Below are 25,859 nucleotides of genomic sequence, written 5' to 3'. Positions count from 1 at the left end.
TCGTCAGCGCCATCCCCCTTGATTACGCATACGTTCATCATCGCACCCAATGATTCCGATTCGATCATGTTGTTTACTCTTGACAAGTCTGGGACACTAGTTTGTTATCGAGCTCTGAGTGGCTAATTTCTGGACTGCAGACTTCTGAGAAAACGTTTTTTTTGAGAAAGACAGAGCATATATGTAATGATCACATTGGTTTGATTGTTATTTTGTCTAAACCATAGCGAACCACATATATTAATTCAACCAGTGGGTCTACATACGGGTACTATAGTAAATTTAGTTAATTTTCCATTATTATATGCTGCATAATTATTAATGCAATGCAGAAATTCAATATGATTTGACCGCCTTAAAGTCATGTAGACTGAACTGAAAAATATATCGACAAGATCAAATAAGATAAACCTTATTGTCCTCAGGGAACTATGTCTTGGACAAATTGGTCAAGGGATTGTGGATTCCTGGAAGGTGCTGATCTGTAATTGACTTAACTTACTTGTTGTATTAGTCTCCCCTGGCAAATCCATTTACCTCCTAATCTGCCACATTACTTGGAATGCCATTTCAATTTTCCATTTGCATTCAATTAAAGGGATAAGGTCAGAAAGAGTCAGCGTTTGTCTCTTTTGTCTGCAAATTGTAATATCAGATTTTACTACAGTTTTAAGAATCAACAGAATACCTGAGCAAAGATTGTGTAGAGGGATAACTCTCATGCAGCAGGGCTGGAGATGTCAGCCAAGGCAGTATGGTCACTTAAGATGTGACAGCAGCTGTATTACTGAGGGATGATAGGCTGTGTATGATTGGAAGTAACTTCTCCGCCATGACTAGCTTGGTAGATGAATAAGACATTACAGGAAATGTACTATTGATCAAAACAAAGAAATTCATTATTGTTCAGAACAAATACATTGTGTGAGAAAATCTCTGCTATTTCCAGCATACTGTATGTTTTCTCTCTCTCTCTCTCTCTCTATCTCTATCTCTCTATTAAACCTAGAGGTACATGAGATTTATGCTCTCAGAGTGAACATTATTAATCATCACTGTGCTCTCTGACATGTTGCCTTAGCAACAGTGACTCCTCTTTGTATCACCTCAGTGGTTTCATTTGAACACATCCCTCCATTCATGAAATGTGAAGCATGCCTGGGGCTGAATGTCTCTCACAAAATGCACAAGAATGCACAAGCATGGCATATTTGATGGAGGATAACAATATGCCTCAAAGTAAAAAAAATTAAATTAAAAAAAAGATACTTTTAAAGATTTAAAGATTTTTTATTAGAAGAAGTAGAGGGCTGCAGCGATAAACTTGCACACACTTCACACCAATGGGTGTCGGACCAACCACCCTAACAAAATGCATGCATTAACATGAGCACACATGTAATACAGTTAGAATTTAACAAGAATCAACATCACAGGTGCATCGGTTAGTGAGATAATGCAACACAAAAAAATAAAATTCACAATTACTGACAATTCTCTATTGTTGGTAATTGTGAATTTCTGATTTTTATATTGTAATAACTCACTAATGTACCTGTGATGGTTCTTCTTTGATTCTAACTGTATTGCATCTGTGCTCATTTAACATCCCAACTTCAAACAGATGCCTTGCATGGAATAAGGTAGGCAAAAATGTTCCAAAGCAGTAATTTATTTAAATTACTGCATTGAATCTCACAGGAGCCACAAAGCAATTGTTTCTAAGAGTGTAGCTAACAGTTTTTTCTAAGAGTGTATTACATCTTAAACAGTAGGAAATAAAGTCCCACTTTATTTGGATAGTCCCCTATTGATAGTCTGCTGATAGTTTCAGCATCTGACTATCACCTGCATCTTTGTTGACATGCAACAATTTACTAGGACACTGCATGCACACAATAATGTTTGCTCTGACGAGAAAGCGTCTTAATTCCGTAACTTTATCGCCCTCTAGTGTCTGAATTTTGTTGCATTCATTGTGAGAGCAAAGATATTTCTCTCTGGCACCATTTGGCCCAATACGATGCGGTCATTATGGATTGCTGAAATTGAAACAAAATGTAAATAATTAGATACAAATACAAAAGGAACATGGTATCTTGAGGTCCTAGTAGTAGTAGTTATACTAATATATTGAATTGCAGTAATGCCTATTTGACCATTTTTATCACAACAGGTACTTGATATTTTAACAATATACAAGCGCTGACTGTATCCAATGTACAGAGACAAAACATTCAGTTGGTATTTATTACTTTGTTAAGTAATGTAACCTTATTTAGTTTTCTTCCGCAGAACGTGAGTAGGCCTATGTTTTACTATGTTTGTATCTAGCGAGAGACTGCTTTTATCATCTATTTATCATAAACACATCTTGTGCATAGAGTATGCGATAACTTATATCGTTATCAATTTATTTTGGGGTGCGCTTGTGCGCTGTGGTCTGTACAGGCTGCAACTCGGTGACAGAGCTGTCAGTGAGCGACCAACCGCTAAACCTGTTACTTGATTCCAGCCGTTCTTTAGCCTATGAAATTGCTTCTATCTGGGAGGTCATTGACAGTGGCGGTAATGTTTTGGAGTTTATCCCTTCATGTCGATCAGGTTGAAAACATAGGCCTCATAGGAACTGGCAACTAACCAGCGGGAGTGTTGGGCCAAACCCTCAAATATTCAGAGCACGACGAACATAATTTAGTAGTTCTGTATGAGAAAAAGTAAAACGTTAGCAATATGGTGGTTCTCAAAATCCGAGACCAGGTAAGTGATCATTCAAAAGCTAGCATTAGCCTTTAGCTAGCTCAATGCGATCTCAACAACGGAATGTGCTGCTGTGCTACTAGCCACTACCAGAAAGATGGCTTTGCTTAACTGCTGCTATGGATCAGTCTAATTGCTGGAATGGATTGGAACTATGCAGTTGTGGAACATTGTGAATCATTCATTAACGGAAGATTCCCATTCATTAATTATTTTCCTTTGATATTTGAAGGTTCTGATCAATCATAACATGCATGAAAAGTACATTTACGTCTGAAGCCATATTATTCATTACATGGAACGCGCCATGGACGTTTATATTCTAGGCATTAGTCAGACCCCTGCTCCCGGGAACGAAAACGTTTATTGTAGGAAACGTTCCATTATATTATCATTAATACGTATAGGGGGTATAGATGTATCTTTAATAAATGTTCTTACTGTTTTGATGTCCCCCATAGAAATTAAATGTATTTTATTATCATGAAACTTAGTTTGACAGTGTTTTAACATTATTCCATAACGGTAACATTTAATTCCATTTCAGCATTTAGACTGACCCCTGCTTACTGCATGTAGCCACAGACAGCTAACTAATATAAGGTAGAGAATCGTGAGCCATAGCTAGTAGCTTACACTAAACTCAATTTATATGCATATTCATACGTATATGTGTACATACAATAATCCAGATTTGGTCATGTCAATACTATCTTAATAGTTTATGAACTTGCTATGTTGGCAGCTAAGTTAGCTTGCTAGTTAGGTAACTGGTGGAAGAATAGCGACTGTAGCCACGAATAAAAGCAAGCCATCGTTTCAGGTCATCATTCTGTCCGAATTTTTGTTCAATGCGTGAGCTGGCAGAATTGAGCCCCAGAACCGCTATGCATTGTTTCACCTACCCTCACCCATTGTAATGCTGTTCCCTTTTCTAAACTGAAAGTGTTTCCTTACATTGTTTCCCAGTCCAGTCATGCTATCATGCAAGGGACATTGTGTCTCAGAAATGGTTATTGTTACTCCAGCTGCACTAGTAGGCTATGTCTTGGGTGGAGATGTCGAATCAATCTATTATTGGTTATGCATAGCACCTGAGGATGCACTGAAACATATTTGTGCTCAGTTTTTTATTTTTTTATTTTGGTAATACACAAGTACACTTTAGTCTACTGGCATTCTCCTACTGTATGGATTCCAAGGAGGATTTATTCTTTATCTGAAGACTGCTCTCCAAAATGTTCTGGGATTAGTGGCAAACGGAAGCAATAGTGGTCATAAAGCCTACAGACATTATGTTGCTCATTCAATGCCAATAGCCTACTATTTCTCTTTTTTGAGAAGCCAGTGGTTATCAAAAGGCAAAGCCTGTTTCCCATTGATTAGTAACAGTAAGATTTGGCCTAGGTGAAAGTGAATGTGTGTGATATTGTGATTGCTTTACTCATGAATGAATAACTAAAAGCTCCTCTGCGGGGAAGCGTGTATGCCACTCTTACTTATGAAGACCTGAATAGCTTGCCCTTCTGTTGATCACTTTAGCAATAGGCGCATGCTAGTCTTTGTTGTAAGCACATTGTGTGTGTGCAATGCTTGCAACATATGTATGTGCATGTGTCCCTCATTGTGTTTGTGTGCATGAATGATTGTGTGCCCAGACTCCAATGAGAGAGGCTCAGGAGTTGCCAAAGAGCTGTCTCCATGGTGATGGTATTAACTAGGCTGGATTGTATGAGGAGGAGGTGCACAGTCGTGCTGCTTGAGAGGCATAGAAAATCTCATACACTGGAGCAGAAGTAGACCTCAAATAACAAAATGTAGCTTTGTCTCTTTGCCTTTCTCTGTGAGAGAGTACAGAGATCCTTTAAATGAAGCATTATTGCAGCACAAGTGCTCACTTGTTACAATGAATTTGCTTCCAATGAGTCTAACCTCAATTGTACCCTGCAGATATTCATGTCCATTTTGATAACAGAACGAGGGGACTGTCTGAATGGACTTATATTCAGCCATTCTTATGAGAGAGAGGACATTAAAGGCCCTCTGTTATTGGCTGTTGTTTAGATCCCTAGATGGCAGTCTTTTCCATTGCGTATTTATCAGTAGCTCTTGCATCACATTTGAAATTGTTGGCATTGAATCTGCACTCTACTAGCCTATGTTTGTGTTTGCTCAGAGATCTCACTGTTCTCTTTTGTTGAGAAATCAGCCAGTGTAGTGAAAATGGCAAGTAGCATGACAGAATTCTATAGCTTTCAAGCCATGAAGTAGCCTAGGTTCTGGAGTTCAAGTTTTTTTTGTGGCAAATTGGTATTGGAAGGTTATTGTTATGACAAAAGACAAACTACAGTATGCTTGTCAGGTGGGCAAAACCTAGGTGTTTGCCTCTCTTTTCCTGTTGGCCTATTTATTCACATGGGGAAAAGAAGCAGTTGATCATAGGGTTAAGTCCCATAAGGCACTACAGAGGGCTGCTGATACAGCAGGAGGAGTGCATTAGCTTAATTAGTTAGGCTTGTGTTTAGTGAGATATGGAGCCCCGAGGAACACATCCTGGGTGGTTAACACGTTTATGTGACTGTCTGCATGAGACAAACAAGACCTGATCAGTGCATCTATTTCAATAGCAAATGAATGAATGAAGGCAGGGAGAGGCAGTGCCAAAACGTTCAAATGCAGGGTGTAGCACAAAGCTGGTTGTCAATTTACCCATTCAAAATGCAGGCTTACAGTAAAACAATGGGTGGTGCATAGCATTTCTTTGTGCCCATACAAGCTCTCTAGTCTCTACTATAGAAATGTTCAGCTGATCAAAAGCAGCATGCTTTTTGAGATTGGACACTGTCATCTAGGCCCAGATGAAACCTTATCGAATGTAACGAGCTGGCTTGCTTTTGATGCCTATGGAAATTATCTGTTTACTTGTAGGCAACATGGATGAGGTCATTAAAGAGTTAAAAGTTTTGTGGCAAGGCAAGAATGTTCCATCTGGCTCTTTCATGGGCAGGCAGTCAGAGCCTCTGGAAGGGATCCCCTGCCCGCAGAGTTCTCCTCATCCATGCCAGTCTCCTCTTGTTTGCAGTGGAGTACAGCTAAATGATCAGAGGCTCAGCCCTCTATTTTATTGTTATGGATCAGACAGGTATTGCAGTGATACACAGGAGCTCAATGGTGCGTTATCAGAGGTGTCTCCACCATAACGGGTGAGCACAATACTGATAGCCTATATGTGATACTGTTCCAACTCCTCAGTCTTAGTGATTTTGACAGGAATCCGGCATGCTCCAATGCCTTATTTCAGTGAAAGTCTATTACGCATTTTCCATTGTTGAGATGTTTGTAGTTTACCACCCTGACACTGAGGGTATTTGTTGAGTAGGCCTACTGCATGAGGGGGGAAGTGAGGACAGGAAATGTGATATAGTCCCCCTTAAAAAAATAAGTTGTGATGTGGTGGGAGGAGCATGTCAAATACACTAGCTCGCTACCTCCAGAGATCACTGTACAAGAATGGCATGTCTTCACTAACTGAGGGAGAACTTTTGCAATCATCCAATTGTTTGTGCACCTTGAGACTTTCCCACCCTCTGCCATGTATGATCTGTGGAACTAGTGTAGCTGAAGATCTGATGAGGATATCTCTGAATACTGAATACTGCTGGGTGTAGGCTAGGCCTACTACTCACTCTGAGCAATAAGAATTGAGCTTTCTCCACAGTGTAGTTAGGAGGTCCCGTAGTAGCACATGGCTTCTGAGGTCTGATAATGTAAGGTGAGCTCTGTGTCTCCCTGAGAACTGGCCAGAGACTAGCCGATACACAGAGACATAGAAGGGGCTCGTTGATAACCGTTTTATTGTTCGCTGTAAATCAAGGCCGTTTTCTATCATTTTTCATAATCAACCCCGGGGGGCCAGGAGCTGACATCCTCTTTGTGTGTTTGATTGTCTCTCTCCTTCAGGGGAATCTTTAAATTGATCATAAACCTGTTACTTGGCGAAGTTGCAGCTTTCTCTTTGTAGTTTAGTAGAAGAGTTATTTTGGACATTTTGGAACTCTGGTTTTCGGACAAATGAGTCGTGTGTGTATTGTGGTTATTGAGGTAAAGGATCATAACACCTCTTTTCTCTCTGGAGTTTCTGCAAACTGTTCCAAATGAAAGGTGAGAGGACGACAGGTTTGCCTACAGTGAGGTTTTAGTTGAAAGCCCTCCAGCTTTCCTGCCTTAGTTTGCACAGTGAATGTTGTCCTCCAGGGTAAGAGAGTGTACAGGGCTTACTGCCTATCTAGGTTTTAATTTACCTAGGCCTTAGTCTTTGATCTTTCTTTTCCCCTCGCAACCTTTAGAGACACTTATCAAAATTAATTTAGTCTCTCTGTCTCTCCTCTCTTTCAGCCTGCTCTGCTGAAAGCTATATTCAACGTGGACCCAGATGAAGTGCGCTCAATCATATTTAAGAAAGAGGATGTGAATGTGCAGGTAATCATCCCATCTGCTTCCTCTTATTATTCCTCTAGGATTCAAGACCCCCCCCCCCCCCCCGATCCCCTTTTGAATACGCAGTAGTGTCCTTAAACAGCCCTAACCAAGTGTTATTTCAAGTCAGTTTGCACTCATTTTTGTTTTGCATTGCATTTGATCTTGGTTCCTTTACAGAGAGTGCAATTTGATGCCAGGCACTAATGTTTTAGTATGAGCAGAAACCCACTGCCATCTGTTCAGTAGTTGTTTCCCAGTAGTGCTGATCTGTTTCTACTTATTTTATTGTATTCCTCAGTCTTATTGGTTGGGGCTGACTGTGTTTGTGGCAAAATAAGACTTGTTTAAATGTCTGTAGTCTGTTTAAGTTATGTGCTTTGTACTTTTTAAGCCCACTTTCACAATATCTTACAAAATGTTGAATTTAAAGTATGTTTTGCCATAAATGTCTGACTGCAAGCTCATGTCAGCAAGCCATAATACCTTTTTATCAGTATTTCAATGAGATGCGTAGTCTTTCTAAACAGCTAACATGAAACTCTTTATTATTCAAATGGTACACTTTGCACTTTCCACAGGACAATGAGAAGCGCACTCCATTGCATGCTGCAGCCTATCTTGGAGATGCAGAAATTATAGAGCTGCTGATTCTTTCAGGTGAAGTTATTGTTCCTGTTCAATAATGGGCAGATCTATGCATTGAATTTTGCCTGAATAAAGAACTGTGTACCATTAGGTTGACATTTGAGAACTGTTGCTGTTTTCTGAATGTCCATGTCCCAGAATAGCCCTCCACAAGAGGCTAGATGTGCTCCCACTCTTTTGTGAGGTTGCATAATCAAGTGTTGTGACTCATGAAACAGGCCCAACCTCAGTGCTAATAGTCTATGTTCCTCTCCTCTAGGAGCCAGAGTAAATGCCAAAGACAACAAGTGGCTCACCCCTCTACATCGCGCTGTGGCCTCCTGCAGTGAGGTACATACATTTATACCTTCAACTAACACACACGTTTCGTCTGCTGCAGTACAGTGCACACTTTATCACAACTTTAAATGACAACTTCACACTGTCATTCTGTAGGAGGCTGTCCAGGTCTTGCTGAAGCATTCTGCTGATGTGAACGCACGGGACAAAAACTGGCAGACGCCCCTTCACATCGCCGCAGCTAACAAGGCTGTCCGCTGTGCGGAGGCATTGGTCCCTCTGCTTAGCAATGTGAACGTGTCAGACCGAGCCGGCCGAACAGCGCTGCACCATGCAGCCTTCAGCGGGCACCTGGAGGTAAGCATGGCCCTTAGAACTCTTTCTGCACTCCACTGCCTCTACTACAGGTTACAATACAGACTGTGTATACAGTAGGCCAGCTCATACACACATTCAAATCATCATGTGATAGTGATAGTTAAATGTTTTGGCGATTATGCATTTGAACAGTTTCCTGTATTGTTGAGTGGGCTTTTTTTAACGGATACACTGAGTGTATTTCGGTTGCCTTTTTCACGGTGGTTATATAATTGAGTTTGTGGGAGGGTTGATTTAAAGCAGCAGCACATCAGGATTAAAGGTGTATAGGAGGCTGTTGCCCCTGGTTTCTTCATCCTCAGCCCTTGTCTCTCCTGCTGCCTGTCAGATGGTGAGGCTGCTGCTCTCCAGAGGAGCTAACATTAACGCCTTTGACAAGAAGGACCGCCGGGCCATCCACTGGGCAGCTTATATGGGTAATGAATGCGCCGTATTCACCACCTCCTCATATGAATGTATGGTCTAGTGCGTTTGTGTACACTATGCAGACTAGCTATATAACCATTGGTCTGGTTTATTGTATAAGAATAATACAATGTTGGCCTGTATGCTGGTGTGCTGTTTTCTGCAGGTGGAGTGTATGGTAGTCATGTTTCTAGCGCTGTGTGCCAGTGTAACCAGTGATCACCCTCTCTCTTTCTCTGTTCTGTCTGCAGGGCATATTGAGGTGGTGAAACTCTTGGCATCACACGGAGCTGAGGTGGCCTGCAAAGACAAGAAGGCCTACACCCCACTCCACGCCGCTGCCTCCAGTGGAATGATCAGTGTAGTAAAATACCTCCTGGACCTGGGAGTGGATGTGAGTCCAGCCCCACACTCCACTCCGACCCCTCATTCAACTGTAGTCGCAATGCTGAATGACATGTGACCTAGTTAGGGGGAAAAAAAAATATATCTTGACGAAAACAGGGTGTGTTGGAGAATGATTACCTACTAAGCCTTAGTAGGTAATCATTCTCCAACACACCCTGTTTTCGTCAAGATATATATTTTTTTTAGTAACTAAGGCATGTGGAGAAGGGAACGAATAGAGGTCGCAGCTCAGACTGGGGTTGATTTTGTGTGACTCCATTGTGAACAGGGTGTTTTATAGGTTCTCTCTCTCTCTCTCTCTCTGTTCTCCAGATCAACGAGCCCAATGGCTACGGTAACACCCCTCTGCATGTGGCCTGCTACAACGGGCAGGACGTGGTGGTCAATGAGCTCATTGAATGTGGCGCTAACGTCAACCACGTTAACGAGAAGGGCTTCGCCCCGCTCCACTTCACCGCCGCCTCGCGCCACGGGGCCCTCTGTCTAGAGCTCCTGGTGGGCAATGGGGCTGACGTCAACATCAAGGTGAGCTACGACGGCATGTAACCATGCCGTACGGCCACACAGATGCACTACAGAATGGTTGCACCACTACACACACACACACCCCCACACTCCACAAAACCTCAGTTATATCACCACTGAACATCCCCCTTCAACAGATAGATAGATATGAAACACTAATGTCTGTATTTCTCTCTCACACTTCAGAGTAAAGATGGAAAGACTCCTCTCCACATGACGGCCATCCACGGAAGGTTCTCCAGATCTCAAGCTGTCATCCAGAATGGTGAGTTATTACCAAGCTGCGATTGTATAGACATTTCAGGTATACTGTATGTTGAGTCTTGCTGTGGAACATTGTGTTTTTGGGGTGTTCCTGTGTGAATCCAGAGTGTTTGATTGGCGTCTTTGTAGGTGCTGAGATCGACTGTGAAGATAAGAATGGAAACACACCCCTGCACATCGCAGCTCGATACGGACACGAGCTCCTCATCAACACACTCATCGCTAACGGAGCTGACACAGCTAAGTGAGTGACCCCCCCCCGTCCCCCCGTCCCCCCACCCTGTTTCCAGCCTGTCTCAGCAACACCGCAACATGCAGACTGTTCAATTACCTAGGGGGAATCAGACACCACAACCCCTCAATTGATGGAATTCCCGAGTGCAGTCAAGCATCAAGTAATGTGCAAGCGTCTGTTTCACTCATGTTAATGGGCCTTAATGGTTGATTAACAACGCGGAATTGCAACATGCAGGTGGGTCGATGTTTTGATGATGCTGGAATACTAACCGTGTTTCACCATAATGATTTGTTGCAGGCGAGGAGTTCATGGGATGTTCCCGCTGCATCTGGCTGCTCTCAGTGGTTTCTCCGACTGCTGCCGCAAGCTCCTGTCATCAGGTGAGTGCTTGGAACAGCTTGCTTTACCTTTTACAGTCATTTATACCCCATATCTTTCAGTGAGGTGAGAAAATGCACGCTGCAACCAAATTATAGAACACAATTCAAGAGGATTTTGAGATGGTCTTTGTCTAACATTCTGAGGGTGTTTAATGATAGATGACTGTAGCCTCTGTGAACCCCTGGCTAGGTGGGTCATGTAGCGCTCATAATCCTCTCATTTGATGCAGGCTTTGATATAGACACCCCCGATGATTTTGGAAGGACCTGTTTACATGCTGCAGCAGCTGGAGGGTGAGTGGAGTAGTCCAACGTAACATCCTCTCTTCTGTCTTTATATATAATGATCTGGAAAAAACAGCACTACGAACACACATTCAAACTCTTATAGGTCTAACTTTTCCAATGATATGTCTTTATTGTTTAGGAATCTGGAGTGTCTCAATCTTCTGCTCAACACCGGTGCAGATTTCAACAGAAAGGACAGCTTTGGAAGGTCTGTGGCATGAACCTTTTAACCCATCTAATCTTAATTTCTATGGGAATCAGCGCAATGCCAAACGCACAAAACATAACCAGTGTTGAGCTTTTTCTCATCAAAATCTCAGTCCAGAAAGAAGCTGCACATGATATCAAGAGGTTAAGAATGTGTGCGTGTGTGTGTGCGTGTCTCTCCAGGACCCCTCTGCATTATGCTGCTGCAAACTGTAACTACCAGTGCCTGTTTGCTCTGGTGGGGTCAGGGGCCAGCGTGAACGACCTGGACAAGAGGGGCTGTACTCCTCTCCACTACGCCGCTGCCTCCGACACAGACGGAAAGTAAGTCTCACATTAAACTGTTAGTTGTCCTGACAGTATATTGTCTGGTGTGTGGTTTTCTGTGCAAACGTGCGACAAAAGTCAACATCCACATATTTGCTATATCGATGTGTTTTTAGTTTACATGATTTTTGATGCATGTGTTTTTCAGTCTTTGTCGCATGTGTGAACTCTTGGCTTGACCCTCAGGTGCCTGGAATACTTGCTGCGAAACGATGCTAACCCAGGGATCCGGGACAATCAGGGCTACAACGCAGTGCATTATGCCTCCGCATACGGACACCGCCTATGTCTGGAGCTGGTGAGAACCACAGGCTACTGGCCCAGTGGCCCTACATATCCATGAACAAGTGTATCACACTTCAGTTGGTTTATCAAGTGTTCAATTAGTTTTAACGTGTCGGTACATGGTTTTCATTACTGGACTCTTTTTCAGATTGCAAGTGAAACACCTCTAGATGTGGTAAGTGCAGAAGTGGATGCCAACTTTTCCTCACATTTATTGTATTTTGCTTGTATAAGGACCTTCAAGGCTATTTTTGATGTACAGAGAGGGCAGTGAATAAAAAAAAAAGTGACTCTTTTTCCTCCCCAGCTGATGGAAACCTCAGGGACAGACATCCTGAATGACTCTGATGTTCGAGCCCCTATCAGCCCCCTACACCTAGCTGTGAGTAATACCTACTCTTAACGCATCTCTCTACATGGAATTGTTTTTTTGGATGTTAACTTGACTGTTTGTCTATATGGGTGAAGAGATTAGTCGAGTCGTTGTCAGGACTTGAACTGATGAAGGCTGTGCTTTGTGTTCAGGCATACCACGGCCACCACCATGCTATGGAGGTCCTGGTGCAGTCCCTGCTCGATCTAGACGTGAGGAACGGTCAGGGGCGAACGCCTCTAGACCTGGCTGCCTTCAAGGGCCATGTGGAGTGTGTGGACGTTCTCATCAACCAGGGAGCCTCCATCCTGGTCAAAGACTTCACCCTGAAGAGGACACCCATCCATGCTGCAGGTACACAAATAAGAGGTGGCACATGGGAGGTTTACAGGGATAGGAGTCCAACGTCTTTGGTTTGATCATGTGTGTATCTGCCTTAGTGTTCCAGAACATGTTGTCTGTTCATATGACGTTTCACACACACATTTCACACACACATTCTTATGTTTCCTCTTATTTATTCCACTAGCCACAAACGGTCATTCAGAGTGTTTGCGTCTGCTGATTGGAAATGCTGACCTTCAGAGTGCCGTTGACATTCAGGATGGGAATGGACAGTAAGTGATGGGTTTAATAAAAATAAAAAATAAATGTCAATTGAGAAATTCTACTTTTATTATCAGTCTTCTTATATATGGTCTCCTGTCCTCAGAACCCCTCTGATGCTGTCAGTGCTGAGTGGACACACAGACTGTGTTTACTCTCTGCTCAATAAGGGAGCCAACGTAGAAGCCAAAGACAAGTGGGGCAGGACAGCTTTACACAGAGGGGTAAGGAGGAGGTCTCACTTTTCACACACACACACACACACACACACACACACAGGTATGGGGCCACAAAACAACTGGGAGTGACTTTGGTATGGGATCTAGTATCTAGTATTAATTGTTATACAAACCTGTAGCCTACATAATATACAGTTGTATGAAGTCTCCTGAAAGCAGTTATCCACAGGTGGTGTGTGTTCAGCACTATAGTGAGCTGACCTTTGTCCCTTTGTCTCCCCCCCCCCCAGGCGGTGACAGGGCATGAGGAATGTGTGGAGGCCCTTCTGCAGCACAACGCCAGCTTCCTGGTGCGGGACTGTAAGGGCCGCACCCCTGTTCACCTGGCAGCAGCGTGTGGACACATCGGGGTGTTGGGCGGGCTCCTACACGCTGCCCAATCAGTGGAGACGCTTCCCGTCATCACAGACAACCAGGGCTACACCCCTCTACACTGGGCCTGCTACAACGGTAATGAGACTCCGGTCTGACCTCAGCCTAGAAGGTTCTACTAGTCTTCTTCCATTGTGTTTAGTGTACATGGTAGTCTGTTGGCCTGCGTGGGTTTCACTGGAATTCTCTTCCCCCCCCCTCCTCTAGGCCATGACACGTGTGTGGAGGTGCTGCTTGAACAGGAAGTTTTCCAAAAGACGGAGGGCAACTCCTTCAGCCCCCTCCACTGTGCTGTGTAAGAACTCTACTGCCTTCACATGGAAGATTGCTGTGTCTGCGTGTGTACCTACTTACGCATGGTGATGTTGGAGTGAATGCTAAGCATCTCTGTCCTCTTCTCCAGGATTAATGATAATGAAGGTGCTGCTGAGATGCTGATAGACACTCTGGGTCCTGCCATTGTCAATACCACAGACACTAAGAACAGGTACTACTACTGGACAGCACACAACAGTTCTTGAGTCATGTTGGGATCATTTCATCTATAGCTTTGACGATAGATGATACAATCAGGGTCTGGATCTGAACTCTCCTCTACTTCCTACACTGTGTAGGGTTAGACAAGCAGAGCCTATTGTGGTACATCATTCAAGAGATGATGTCATTATTGGAACCGTTCCCTGTGTTTGCCCTCCCCAGGACCCCCCTCCACGCTGCTGCCTTCACTGACCACGTGGAGTGTCTGCAGCTGCTGCTGGGCCATAATGCCCAGGTCAACAGCACGGACGCCACAGGGAAGACCCCTCTCATGATGGCCGCCGAGAACGGCCAGACCAACGCTGTCGGTATGGACCCTCCACCTGACCAGCTGACTGTTGAACATTTGAAAAGTCTTTTTTGTGTGTTTTTTTTGTTTTTTTTTGTATGTAGGAGACTTCATCTTGTTTTCTCTCCCTCGCAGAGCTGTTGGTGAGCAGTGCAAAAGCTGACCTCACACTGCAGGATGCAGTCAAGAACACTGCTCTTCATCTGGCCTGCAGTAAGGTGCGTATCTCCAGATTTGGATCTGTTCAATTGAGCAGTTCGCTTTCACCCCTCCCTGTCACAAGTGGATATACTCTGGTGTATATACTTACACATACTGCTCACACATGTGGTGATGCTTAGTTCTATGACGTTAATCTGCTGTTTTGAGCATCTGTTTTTTAATTAAACCAACTTTGATTTTTGAAGGGGCATGAAACCAGTGCCTTGTTGATATTGGAGAAGATTACAGACAGGAACCTCATCAACTCGACTAATGCAGCCTTGCAGACGTAAGTGTGATTGAACTGCATGTATGTCCCCCGCTGTATCAGCCTCTGGTAGTGTGTGGGTGTGTTGTCTGATCAGGTACTCCTAGCTCCACCATCTTGAGATTCTTTACAGAAAGAAGCAGCATTGCAGCTATTCTCAAATGTTGGTTCTTGTGAAGAAGACAATCCTACAGTGTTGATTCACTCACTAGCCGATCTAACATATTTTCCCCTCAGGCCCCTACACGTGGCAGCCCGAAATGGGCTGACTGTGGTCGTGCAGGAGCTGCTAGCAAAGGGTGCTAGTGTCCTTGCAGTGGATGAAAATGGTAAGATCCTTGATGCTAACACTATTATGACCCACAATGATTTTATTGCCAGGTTGTAATTATTTCTTGCAATACTTGTTACCAACACATTGCACTGTCCACTTTGGCGTAATGTCAGCCACATCACAAAAGGCATCATTCTAAATAGTGATGCTGACAAGCACATACTGTGCCAGCATTAGTCCCAATCTACTTAGTAGACTTAGTACCAACCTGCTGCTGTTCCTCCAGGTTACACGCCTGCCTTGGCCTGCGCCCCAAACAAAGATGTGGCTGACTGCCTGGCCCTTATCCTGGCCACCATGATGCCTGTGTCCCCATGCACCCCGGCGCCCAGCCTCCCCTTCAGTGCCATTAACCACTACACCACCAGCCCCTCCAAGAGCGTCACCTTCGACAGCCTGCCCGTGCTCCGCAGCGAGCACAGCTCCTATTGCAGCTTCAACAACATCGGCCGCCATGATGGTTTCTACAAAGACGAGGAGCTCAACGACTCTGACTCAGAGACATACTGAGAGCAGGCCCAGGGGAGGAGGAGGCAGCAACGTGGGGAGAGGCCACAAACGCATACACACAACACACCGTGTCTTAAATCACCGCAGCCAGCTTGGGAGGGCAGGAGCCGAGACAGCCCACACAGGAGCCTTAAGAGTCCCACAGACAGACAGAGAGAGGAGGGGAGGTGCAGCAGGCTGGCCCACACTCATCCCGACCTCATCCAGCACCAGGTGTCCTTCCAGCAGATACTGGACTTCAGAGTAACTGCTGCTTTACTGACCCCACAAGGTCCTCAACTAGAAACTGTACGGCGTATAGGGCGAAGAACAGCGACCTTATACGGCAATAACCTGTAGTAGAGAGATAGTAGCACTTCACTGACAGCAAAACAGACAGGGACCAAAAGATGTGGAAGTATTTGAACCTGTTTTGACTGAATAAATGGGATTGAGCGTTTTTGGGTGATTGGGGAAACAAGGAGCCAGGTTTCATTAATCTAATCTTTTCATGAGGAGTTTCACGAGACTGATGTTTTCGCACACTAAGATGGTCAGATCGCACTAAGCCTCAAAAGTCTGTAACTGATTTTGGGGGGATGGGGAGGGGGCGGGAAATCATTTATTTTTTATGAACCAAATTTTAATAAACTCATTCATGTCTTAAACTCCTTACCCCCAAATCATAGTATTTGCTGACATGGGTAATTGAAAAGATTTTGAATATGTGAGCAGCAGGACTTTTAAGTTGATGAATATAGCTTTTGTGTATTAAAATTTCCATTGCCGTTTAGTCTTTTAGAAGTAAATTATTCATGTATTCTTTCTTCTGTTCTATTTATGACATCATCATTTTGTGCCTTCATTAGTTACTGAGGGGAGGTAGGAGTTTAGGGGCAGCTGTATGAGTAAAACAATGATGCACACTAAGTACTACAACGTTTGTGAAAAGCACTGATACTATACTGAGGCATATGAGGCTGAGCATGCCTTGCTTTGAACGGAGAAACACTGTAAACCAATGGTAGGACAGCATTTGATTTTCTTCTGTTGAAAATATATAATTTTTGTCTTGGTCTTATACTAATCAATGTATTTTGACAGGTTTTGCTTGCTTTAACTTCAAAAAATGAAACCACTCAATCCTTTATGTGATTGCTTGTTCAGAACTCCCTGTTTTTGTCTCTTTTTGAAAATCATTTTAACTGGAAATATGTACAATACATTTGCTGGCTTCAACAAAATGGAACAGGGGGTTCACTTGTTTCTGTCCTTTTTCTTCAAAAAGGATGAAACTAGCATGTACATATGAAATAGTGACTGTGAATTCGATTCTCCCATGAATTCTTTCAGTACCTGAGATTGCTGTATATTTTATGAGTAATAAAATAAAGAAATGAGTTATGTTATTTAATAATGAACTATGAGTCATTTGTTGTTTTATGACAGTACGTTTTGCAGTTTGAACTTGAATTGGGATATGGTGACGTCACTATGCATCAAAGCAAAAGCAATAACATGGAATATTTTCTTTTAGTTAGGATAAATGTATCTTTGCTGCTGTCAATACCCAGCATATTATCACCTTTGTTACTGAGGAGCCGGTAGCAAACTGAAATACGTCATCTCTGACCAGGAGGTACAAATGGGTCATTAGTGTTTTGCTCTTTTATTAAAAAGAAAATGCTTCTTCTATGTACCCCTGGCAACTGTTACATGTTCTGCTGAATGTACAAATGTTGTCATTACTGCCACGCCATTAAATTACCCAAGCTTTAGATATATACTTACAATATTATGTCTATTTAGATTTATTCAGAATGCCATGTTGCCTTTGTGAAATGCATAAATTAAAGGTCACATTTTTCTTTGTATTTCTCCTAGGAACAACATGGTGTTGTATGAGTTTCATTACCTTTTTAAGACTTGTCTGGTTTCCAATTAAGAATATATTTTATTGATTTACTTAACTGAAATACTTTTCAAATAAATGTTTGTTGGTTAGATGTACAATAAGCTGCGAACAACCTACAGTATGATATTCAAATCAGCCTTCTTACACCTTCATTTTACTATAGTTAAACATGGAGTAACATTTGAGTAAAAGTTCAGTTGGTGTTTCGCGTACAAGACAACAAAGGAATTGATTCTGAAAGAGACATCACAGACTTACAGCTTAAGATGAGGAACATCAGAGAAGTCCAGATGTTCTAATTTGGACTCTAATGGTGTCATTGGCACTGATGAATGAGGTGGGGAGGGCACAGTGACATGTATAAAAGGCAATAGGTGTACTGTGAGAAGGAGAAGCAGGCAGCACTCATCGCTCTACCACCAATCTGCAACACTGAAGATAAATATGTGAGATGATACTTTTGATTTTGTCTGATGTTAATAACCAGTGTGATGTTTTGTTTCAAAGTATCCAACTTGTGATTTTTTGATGTGTGTGTGTGTGTGTGTGTGTGTGTGTGTGTGTGTGTGTGTGTGTGCCAGGGTAAGGCTAGCCCTCCAGACATTGGCTGTGGTGATGCTTTGCATCATGTCTGTTGTGTCGGAACATGCATCTAGCATAGAGGAGTGGAAATCTCTCAACAATCCACAAAGCATGGCTCTGGTTAGTTACTCTCAAGTTCATGTACATATTGGTTGATGTTCTGGTGTACCATTCATTCATGCTGTGACTCTTTATGTCTACTATATATCACATATTATTATTTTCTGAACAATTAAATTGTGTGTAGCCCATGAATTTTTTTTATGTTTATGTTAATGAATTGTTTGCTTATAAAGTATGTTTGCATTACTGTATGCATGAAAAGCTATTTGAATTGTGTGTAATAAATAGCATATGTAGGCCTATTATTACCTTTAGAGCCATTTACAGCACTACATGCAGTAAATGTGTTAATGTGATTGGTTTTCTGGCAGTATCATCGATAAACCTGTTATTAGTTATTCACTGAATGTTTTTCCATTGTGTGTTTCTCCTCAGTTTTTCCAGATTCTACAGTCCTATCTTGACAACAGAGATACGCTCTCTCTGGATATGAACAGCAAGGTGGAAAAGCTCAACAGCAAAATCCCAGACTCCAGCTTTGAAAATCAACTACGGTTTCCAAACAACCTATATGATGTTTAGCAAAACCCAACGTGTGTACAGTGATTTACTTCTGTTGTGTATAATATGTTTATTGCAAGCTCCCTTGTACTAAAAAATATGTATGGTATCAACATGCAGTTCAATAAATAGTTGGAAATTATTATTTCTCAAAATTGTTATGTTTTTTTTAGATTTTTCCTTGTTTGCATGAATGAAATCAACAAAACATCCGAACAATACATAATACACACAGTCAAATAATATATATTTGTGGTAAGGCAGTCTAACAAAGTAATTTTCCATGTATTAATTTCATGAATGAAGAACGTAGGCAAAGATAATACAGGCTTATACTTGAAATAAAGATTAATTAATAGGCGTATTACTGCGCTGCATGTTGATTGGCTTTTTTTCAAACCCGGAAGTGATACTAACGGGTTAGACAGAAGAGAAAAGGTCCTCTTGGTGAAGTTTAGCTAGAAAATAATTTTGTGGCGTAAATCGGAATGTGCAAGCGGTTATATGATTTTCTTACGTAACTTTACTAAGTTTTAGAAGGATACCTTATGTTAACTCCTAACCTCATTTGCACTTGAAATAGACTTTTTTGGGGGACAATCATGGGCGATGTAACTGGAGCTCAACTAATTGCCGAGGCACTTAGAACTCAGGTAAAATTGTTTGTCCTTAGTTTATGTGCAATCGGAATTGGATCCGCTCTTCTGTGTCCTTGCATTGACTCAATAACATTATCTACTACGTGTGAATTTAAGTGTGCCAAAGGTCATGTGTTGCATTGTCACAACAATTGGGCCAAGAGTAACATGCATTGTATGATGGTTATTATGTACATTCACTCCCTATGAATCTAGATCCCTTATCTTTGTGTACATTTTGTAAAAACTGACGTTATAGAATATGATATGAATTTGCAATGTGTATCTAAGGAAAAGGCTAAATCATCATATCTCTGCAGAATGTTGAATATATGTTTGGAATAGTTGGTGTTCCAATCATAGAAGTGGCCATGGCAGCTCAAGCAACAGGAATCAAGTATGTCGGTATGCGGAATGAACAAGCGGTAAACCACCTTTATGCTTCAGATTGTCATTTCATGAGAGTGGTTTTGGATGCACATTGATGATGATGATGTATCATCCCAACAGGCTTGTTATGCTGCATCTGTGGTTGGATACCTCACTGGACGGTGTGAGCGCAATAATAGATTTGCTTTTATTCATAAGAATATCTGTATTGAATATCTTGTACGTTAGTGTGTCTGACAGCATCAGCGTCAGACTGTCATGTTATACTGTCTCATCATTAAGTCTGTCATCCCCCTCCAGTCCAGGGGCCTGTCTGGTGGTGTCAGGACCTGGACTCATTCATGCACTTGGTGGAATGGCCAACGCCAACATAAACTGCTGGTATGACTCCACAAACAGAAAACCTTGTTGTTGCTTTCTTTTATCTGTTGTGAAGCCATTTAGATGACATATCAGTCTGTCAGCTGGTGTCATTGTTTGTTCCAACTTTCTCTCTGCAGGCCTGTGGTTGTTATTGGGGGCTCCTCTGATCAAAACCAAGAAACTACAGGGGCATTTCAAGAGTTTCCTCAGGTATTGCACTGTTCTTTTTTCAAATATAAGCAGTTTTATTGCATGAAGAGTTGACACACTGTAATTCATTGCTTCCCCATAATCAGGTGGAAGCCTGTAGACTCTACAGTAAGTTCTCTGCTAGACCCAGCAGTCTGGATGCCATCCCCTCAGTCATTGAAAAGGTATAAGGTCTATTTTTCTGTCTAGTCCCACTTCTTAACAATGCTTAATCTCACTCTGTTGCATTAAGATATGGACATTCGGTATCACTTGAAACTATTGACTGATTTCTGACCCTTATGTTCAAAATCTGTAGCTTTGCTTTTCACAACTACTCTCCACTGATGAATATGGTGTGGTCTCTCCCAGGCAGTGCGCACAAGCATATATGGACGTCCAGGGGCCTGTTATGTGGACATTTCTGGTGACATGGTCAATGCTAACGTGGACAGGAGCAAAGTGAGGTTTGTTTCCACCATGTTCACTTATTTAAAATGGTTACAACAGTGATATACAGTGCCCTGCGTAAGTAATGGGACGGTGAAGCATTTTTTCTTCTTTTGGCTTGACACTACAAAAGTTTGGATTTGAAATCAAACAGTTACTATAAGGTTCCTTTCATTGACACCTCTTTGGTCCTCATGTTGACAGACACCAATAGCAAACCAATGCAAAGACATTTACAGCTCTCTTATGCCTGCACAAATGATGTAACAGAACACATCTGACTTACCAGAAACACCTGTCAAGCCAATTGGGGACTATGCATAACAAGTTTTGTAATTTCTGAATGGTGAAACCAATATGTACACAAATACAATCAAGTAAAAGCTAACAATCTCTACTGTAACCTCATAGTAATTGTATGATTACTTTTGGAGTGTAGAGCCAAAAGAATAGAAAATGCTTCACTGTCCCATTACTTATGCAGGGCACTGAAAGTGAGGACCTTACCTCTGAAAAGTGAACTATGATTTTGTTTTCCTTTTACGCGTGAACTTCAGGAAAGATAGGCTCTTAGGTGATTTGTGGTGCAATCAAGTTGATTGATAGCAGTTTTTAACTTCCTTTCTTTGGCAGAGTTGTGCCCTGTTGTCCACCACCTCCAGTGAGTTTGGCAGACCACAAGGCCATTACAGAAGCGCTTACTGTCTTGAAAGGGGCCAAAAGGCCTTTACTCATCATTGGCAAAGGTAACTTAAAACACAGGATTCACATTTAAACAATCATTGTGAAATCATTACCTGACTTTCCCTACCACATATGACACACAAAACATTGACATGATGATGCAATAGAACCAGAAGACAGTCATGAAGGTCTGGGTAATGTCCCCCTCTACAGGTGCAGCCCATGGTCGAGCAGAAACAGCTCTGCGGGAGCTGGTGGAGTTGTGTGGCCTGCCCTTCCTGCCCACCCCCATGGGTAAAGGGGTGCTGCCTGATGACCACCCCAACTGTGTGGCTGCTGCTCGCTCCAGGTCAGCCTAATATTCATATTCATTCAATATTCAAAATATATAAAGGCGTACACTTTACCATAGAAGGTATCAAAATGTACTTGTGTATAAACTTCACATAAGATGTTTTTCAACTACAACTGTTCTCATTCCTTCATTTTCTTTCATTTATTTCCCTCTTTGTCTGTCTTTTTCCCTATTTACACCATGCTCTCTGTATCCTCTCCCTTCAATGGCCTTGATGTCCAGAGCTCTGCTCCAGGCAGATGTTGTGGTCCTGTTTGGTGCAAGGCTCAACTGGATCCTGCACTTTGGCCTTCCGCCCAGATTTGACCCTCAAGTAAAGGTCATCCAGGTATGTCAGAGCTGGTCATGCGGACAGTTGTAAAAATGTAAGGTGCGTGTTTGTGCTCATTCATACTGTATGTCTATAGGGTTACATTCATAATCGACTGTACATGACTCCTTTGTATAGTAAGTCTCTGTAGCCTTGTGTAAGAATGCCATAGCTGCCATAGTGCTGTAAATCTCTGTGACATAAAAGGGAACAGACATGTCAGTCATCTATATTCAGCGTTAGCATGGTGTGGCGGTGCCTGGTTATTTATGGTGCAGTGAGTGCAGCTGTGTGTTCTCCAGGTTTGGCGCCTCTACTCCAGCTGTTGTTATGTGTTCCACATGGTTGTTTCTGTGTAACTTCTGGTATGTTGTAGTAACATAGCTCATATGCTGTCTATATCCAGGTTGACCTTTGTGCCGAGGAGATGGGGAACAATGTGAGACCTGCTGCTGCTCTCCTTGGGGACATCAACACTGTTGTTACTCAGGTACATACAATAGTATGAATCGGTATTGTTGCGTTCTCGTTCTTGTTTTACAACTTTCCTGTTAGAATCTCATTCTCAATTCCTACTAAGGAATGTATGTTGGCAGTTGGATTATCTGTGGGAAAATAGGACTGTGCTTGCTTTGTTTTTCATAATTTCTACTCTGTCTTAATTCTTTTAGCTCCTGGAGTGTGTTCGACAAGATGGGTGGACATATCAAGCTGATACGGAATGGTGGAAGACACTGAAGGAGAAGATTGCTTCCAATGCAACAGTATCAAAGGTGTGTATCTATGTGTGGCACGACAGTTTTTGACAGACCTGTTGTTTACTTCTCTCATTACCCCTTCTTGATTCCGTGCTCTGTCTTGTTCATCATTGAGATGAGGTTTTGTTTCTCTCTCTCTCCAGGCCATGGCTCTACAGTCAACACAACCCATGAACTACTACCAAGTGTTCCACCACATCTCTCAATTCCTGCCTCAGGACTGCATCATAGTGAGCGAGGGGGCCAACACCATGGATATTGGCCGCACTATGTTGAACAACTACCTTCCTCGACACAGGCAAGGCATGCTCTCTGAAACGGAAATTAAAGGTCAAATTTACAAAATACCCTTTGCCTTTATGCTGCTAAATCATTGTGAATCATGAGTGGACCTGACTTATTGCCCTGTGCATTCAATGTTGTCCTGGGGCTGACTATACAGTATGTATTCACTCACTTCAAGTATTTTAAAGTCCAAAGAATGTTTATCATAACATTTACTCTCGTACTTCCTTTACTTTCCTACGGGGTCATTTTTCTTTATGCAGCCTTGTGTTCTGTCTGTCTGCAGGTTGGATGCTGGCACATTCGGTACAATGGGGGTGGGCCTTGGCTTTGCCATCGCAGCTGCAGCAGTGGAGAGGGGCCAGAACACGGGCCAGAGAGTGGTGTGTGTGGAGGGAGACAGTGCCTTTGGCTTCTCTGGTATGGAGGTAGAGACCATGTGCAGGTTAGTAGTAACCTCATCACACTATCACTCCATTTCCCCACAATGTCAACCCCTCCTAGCCTATTTAATGGTTGATGCTTTCCTCTTTGAACAGGTATAAGCTACCCATAGTCATCATTGTGGTCAACAACAACGGGATATACAGTGGTGTGGATGCAGAGACATGGGAAATGATCGGGAAGATGGGAGATCTGACCACTGTGTGAGTTATGTGACTGAGGCATCTGCATGCTCTCGTGGTTCTCAAATGGTACCCTCTCATACTCAAATGGTACCCTCTAATGAAGGTATGGTATCTTGTGCTGTGGTCTGGTTGTTCTCCCCAGAGCCCCCCCTGTGACCCTGCTGCCTGACGCCCGTTATGATGAGGTCATGACTGCCTTCGGAGGACGAGGGTTCCTGGTTAGGACGGAGGAGGAGCTACGTAGTGCCTTACAGCTCAGCCTGAGTGACTGGGAGGGGCCGAGTCTCCTCAATGTTCTCATTGACCCCGCCTCAGACAGGAAGCAACAGGTAACTATGAAACCGACGTAAAGATACATTGATGGCTCCTGAAGATCATTTCTTCAAATGTTACTGTGCTATGCCTCTCGTGTTCTTATCCAATCAGGCAGTGTTTCAATTGGTTAGAAAGGGCCTCGGATACAAAACTAATGAGGGAGCCACAGGCTTTAAAACTAATGTTTTGAGGTAAACTCTGCTGTATCTCTATCTATCTTCCACATAGGGCCATAGGGCTGTGTGAGTGACAGACTGGACAGCAGGGTAATCCTTGATTCCAGGTGCACTGCAGAACAGTTTTTTTTGTTGTATTCCACAGGCAATCCCTCCACCTCACACCAACCTGACCTTTCTATTTCAGGCCCCCGCAATTAGAGGGGTGACCCTCTTTGTTTATGTTGAACGTATCCATGCAACCCTGTGCAGACATGCTTGAGGATTGGATGCTATGGTGAGAGTGGAACACTGGAGTAGAGAGGCCCGTCCTCTCAGAGGCCACATGGAGGTTTTCCTCAGGGGCCGGTTGCCTCCACTGTGCTTCATAGCTGCTATACTGTATTGCTCTTTTTAAGCTAACATCCATTCCGGTGATCTTCCCATGTGGTTCAGAAGGGCCACAGTATGTGTAGGCTTTTGTCACAGCCTAGATCTGTAACACCCAATTTGATTAATCAACTAATCATTAAGACATTGATTGAAACACATGGTACCAGCTGTGGTTCGCTCACATATCACATATGGCGCGGTGTGCTACTGTTTCCTTACCCACCTGTTATTTGTCATTCCCTTCCTGACTGTCTTCTTTCTGTGTCTCTTAGGAGTTTCCTTGGCTCACTCGCTCCAACCTGTAGACCCAGGAGGAGAGGCCTAGTGAGGGGAAGACCTTCCTCACTCCTCGTGTCCTCCAGATGGAGAGCTTGTCAGTGATGTGTCTCTCTATAACATCCTGTTAGGAGTTTGCTGTAAGGAAGCATAGCAATCTATAATGTATCTATAAATAATTATGTTTCTATGAAATGTTGAAATCAAGTCACATTTACTACATAGTAGTATTACACTAATTTTGTAGATGATTATTACCACAATTAAGACTTATGACAAAATGTACTTTTTTGTTTGTGTTTTGGAAAATAAACCTCTTTGCCATTTTTCTGCAAGTGACAATTGTTTTTTCATTGATCAGAAATGTTGACTTGAACCTTTATTTAATGTACATGATTATGTTTTCCAATGCCCACTTAAAACAGCCCTAACACAGATACTTTAAAACACCATGGTGATAATACAAGATAATGTCTTCTATTCTATAATCAGTTAGTAGCATAACTCACTATATAATTCGTCGAATTAGAAGACATGTTTACTTAGGGCATTGAAAAACATAACCATTGATATAATCATGGGTGGTACAAAGAAAAAGCATTATCTACTGTTAACCCTACAGTAATTAACACATCTATCTATATGTAAATCCCTTCTGTCTATAATAAGCGCAAAATGATCTGTTGCTCACAAGGTTCTTATATTTCAATAGTCCTAGTTCAAAGTGGAGGTGTGATGTATTGTTGAGACTTTGCTATAACGCATACATTTTATAGCGCCGTCTTTATTGTTCCCCGGTGCCATGTCCAATATAATTAGCCTACTGTATGCGTTGCTATTCATTTTGCGCTAGTGGCTAGTACATCCTGCAGGGAGGTGGTCAGATCAATAAGTCCTTTAGAGGGATCGATCCGCATTCCGTACAGCTGATGCTTATCCATTTTATTTTATAAAATGTTCTTGGTGTGTCCA

General features: G+C 42.5%; 2 protein-coding genes across 4 annotated transcripts; both read left to right on the top strand.

Annotated features, from left to right (window-relative positions):
* Window positions 1-2,604: 2,604 nt before the first annotated feature.
* Window positions 2,605-16,801, top strand: ankrd28b (ankyrin repeat domain 28b). Its single transcript, XM_083679535.1, has 28 exons — window positions 2,605-2,760; window positions 7,156-7,239; window positions 7,818-7,896; window positions 8,144-8,214; window positions 8,320-8,520; window positions 8,870-8,957; window positions 9,198-9,340; window positions 9,667-9,879; window positions 10,066-10,144; window positions 10,273-10,387; window positions 10,679-10,761; window positions 10,992-11,055; window positions 11,189-11,257; window positions 11,440-11,580; window positions 11,770-11,881; window positions 12,017-12,043; window positions 12,176-12,250; window positions 12,394-12,595; window positions 12,771-12,858; window positions 12,954-13,071; window positions 13,317-13,536; window positions 13,666-13,753; window positions 13,862-13,945; window positions 14,158-14,303; window positions 14,420-14,502; window positions 14,692-14,774; window positions 14,991-15,082; window positions 15,314-16,801. The coding sequence occupies exons 1-28, from the start codon at window positions 2,734-2,736 to the stop codon at window positions 15,595-15,597; spliced, it is 3,159 nt and encodes a 1,052-aa protein (XP_083535661.1). The 5' UTR covers window positions 2,605-2,733; the 3' UTR covers window positions 15,598-16,801.
* Window positions 16,802-19,120: 2,319 nt separating this feature from the next.
* Window positions 19,121-25,209, top strand: hacl1 (2-hydroxyacyl-CoA lyase 1). Of its 3 annotated transcripts, XM_083678655.1 has the most exons (17): window positions 19,121-19,350; window positions 19,656-19,760; window positions 19,846-19,886; window positions 20,026-20,106; window positions 20,226-20,298; window positions 20,385-20,462; window positions 20,650-20,744; window positions 21,361-21,473; window positions 21,625-21,760; window positions 21,989-22,094; window positions 22,483-22,566; window positions 22,748-22,849; window positions 22,978-23,132; window positions 23,406-23,564; window positions 23,659-23,766; window positions 23,891-24,077; window positions 24,884-25,209. In XM_083678655.1, exons 1-17 carry the CDS (start codon window positions 19,300-19,302, stop codon window positions 24,914-24,916), a joined length of 1,707 nt encoding a protein of 568 aa, XP_083534781.1. In that variant the 5' UTR covers window positions 19,121-19,299; the 3' UTR covers window positions 24,917-25,209. The 3 variants fall into 3 exon arrangements, with proteins under 3 accessions (XP_083534781.1, XP_083534782.1, XP_083534783.1); XM_083678656.1 differs by lacking the exon at window positions 19,121-19,350 and having other exon boundaries at window positions 19,709-19,740; XM_083678657.1 differs by lacking the exons at window positions 19,121-19,350; window positions 19,656-19,760 and having other exon boundaries at window positions 19,846-19,888.
* The last annotated feature ends 650 nt before the right edge of the window (window positions 25,210-25,859 follow it).

This window comes from Argentina silus, assembly GCF_951799395.1.
Source record: "Argentina silus genome assembly, chromosome: 10".
Lineage (NCBI taxonomy): Eukaryota > Metazoa > Chordata > Actinopteri > Argentiniformes > Argentinidae > Argentina > Argentina silus.
This window is presented reverse-complemented; position numbering and strand designations above follow the sequence as displayed.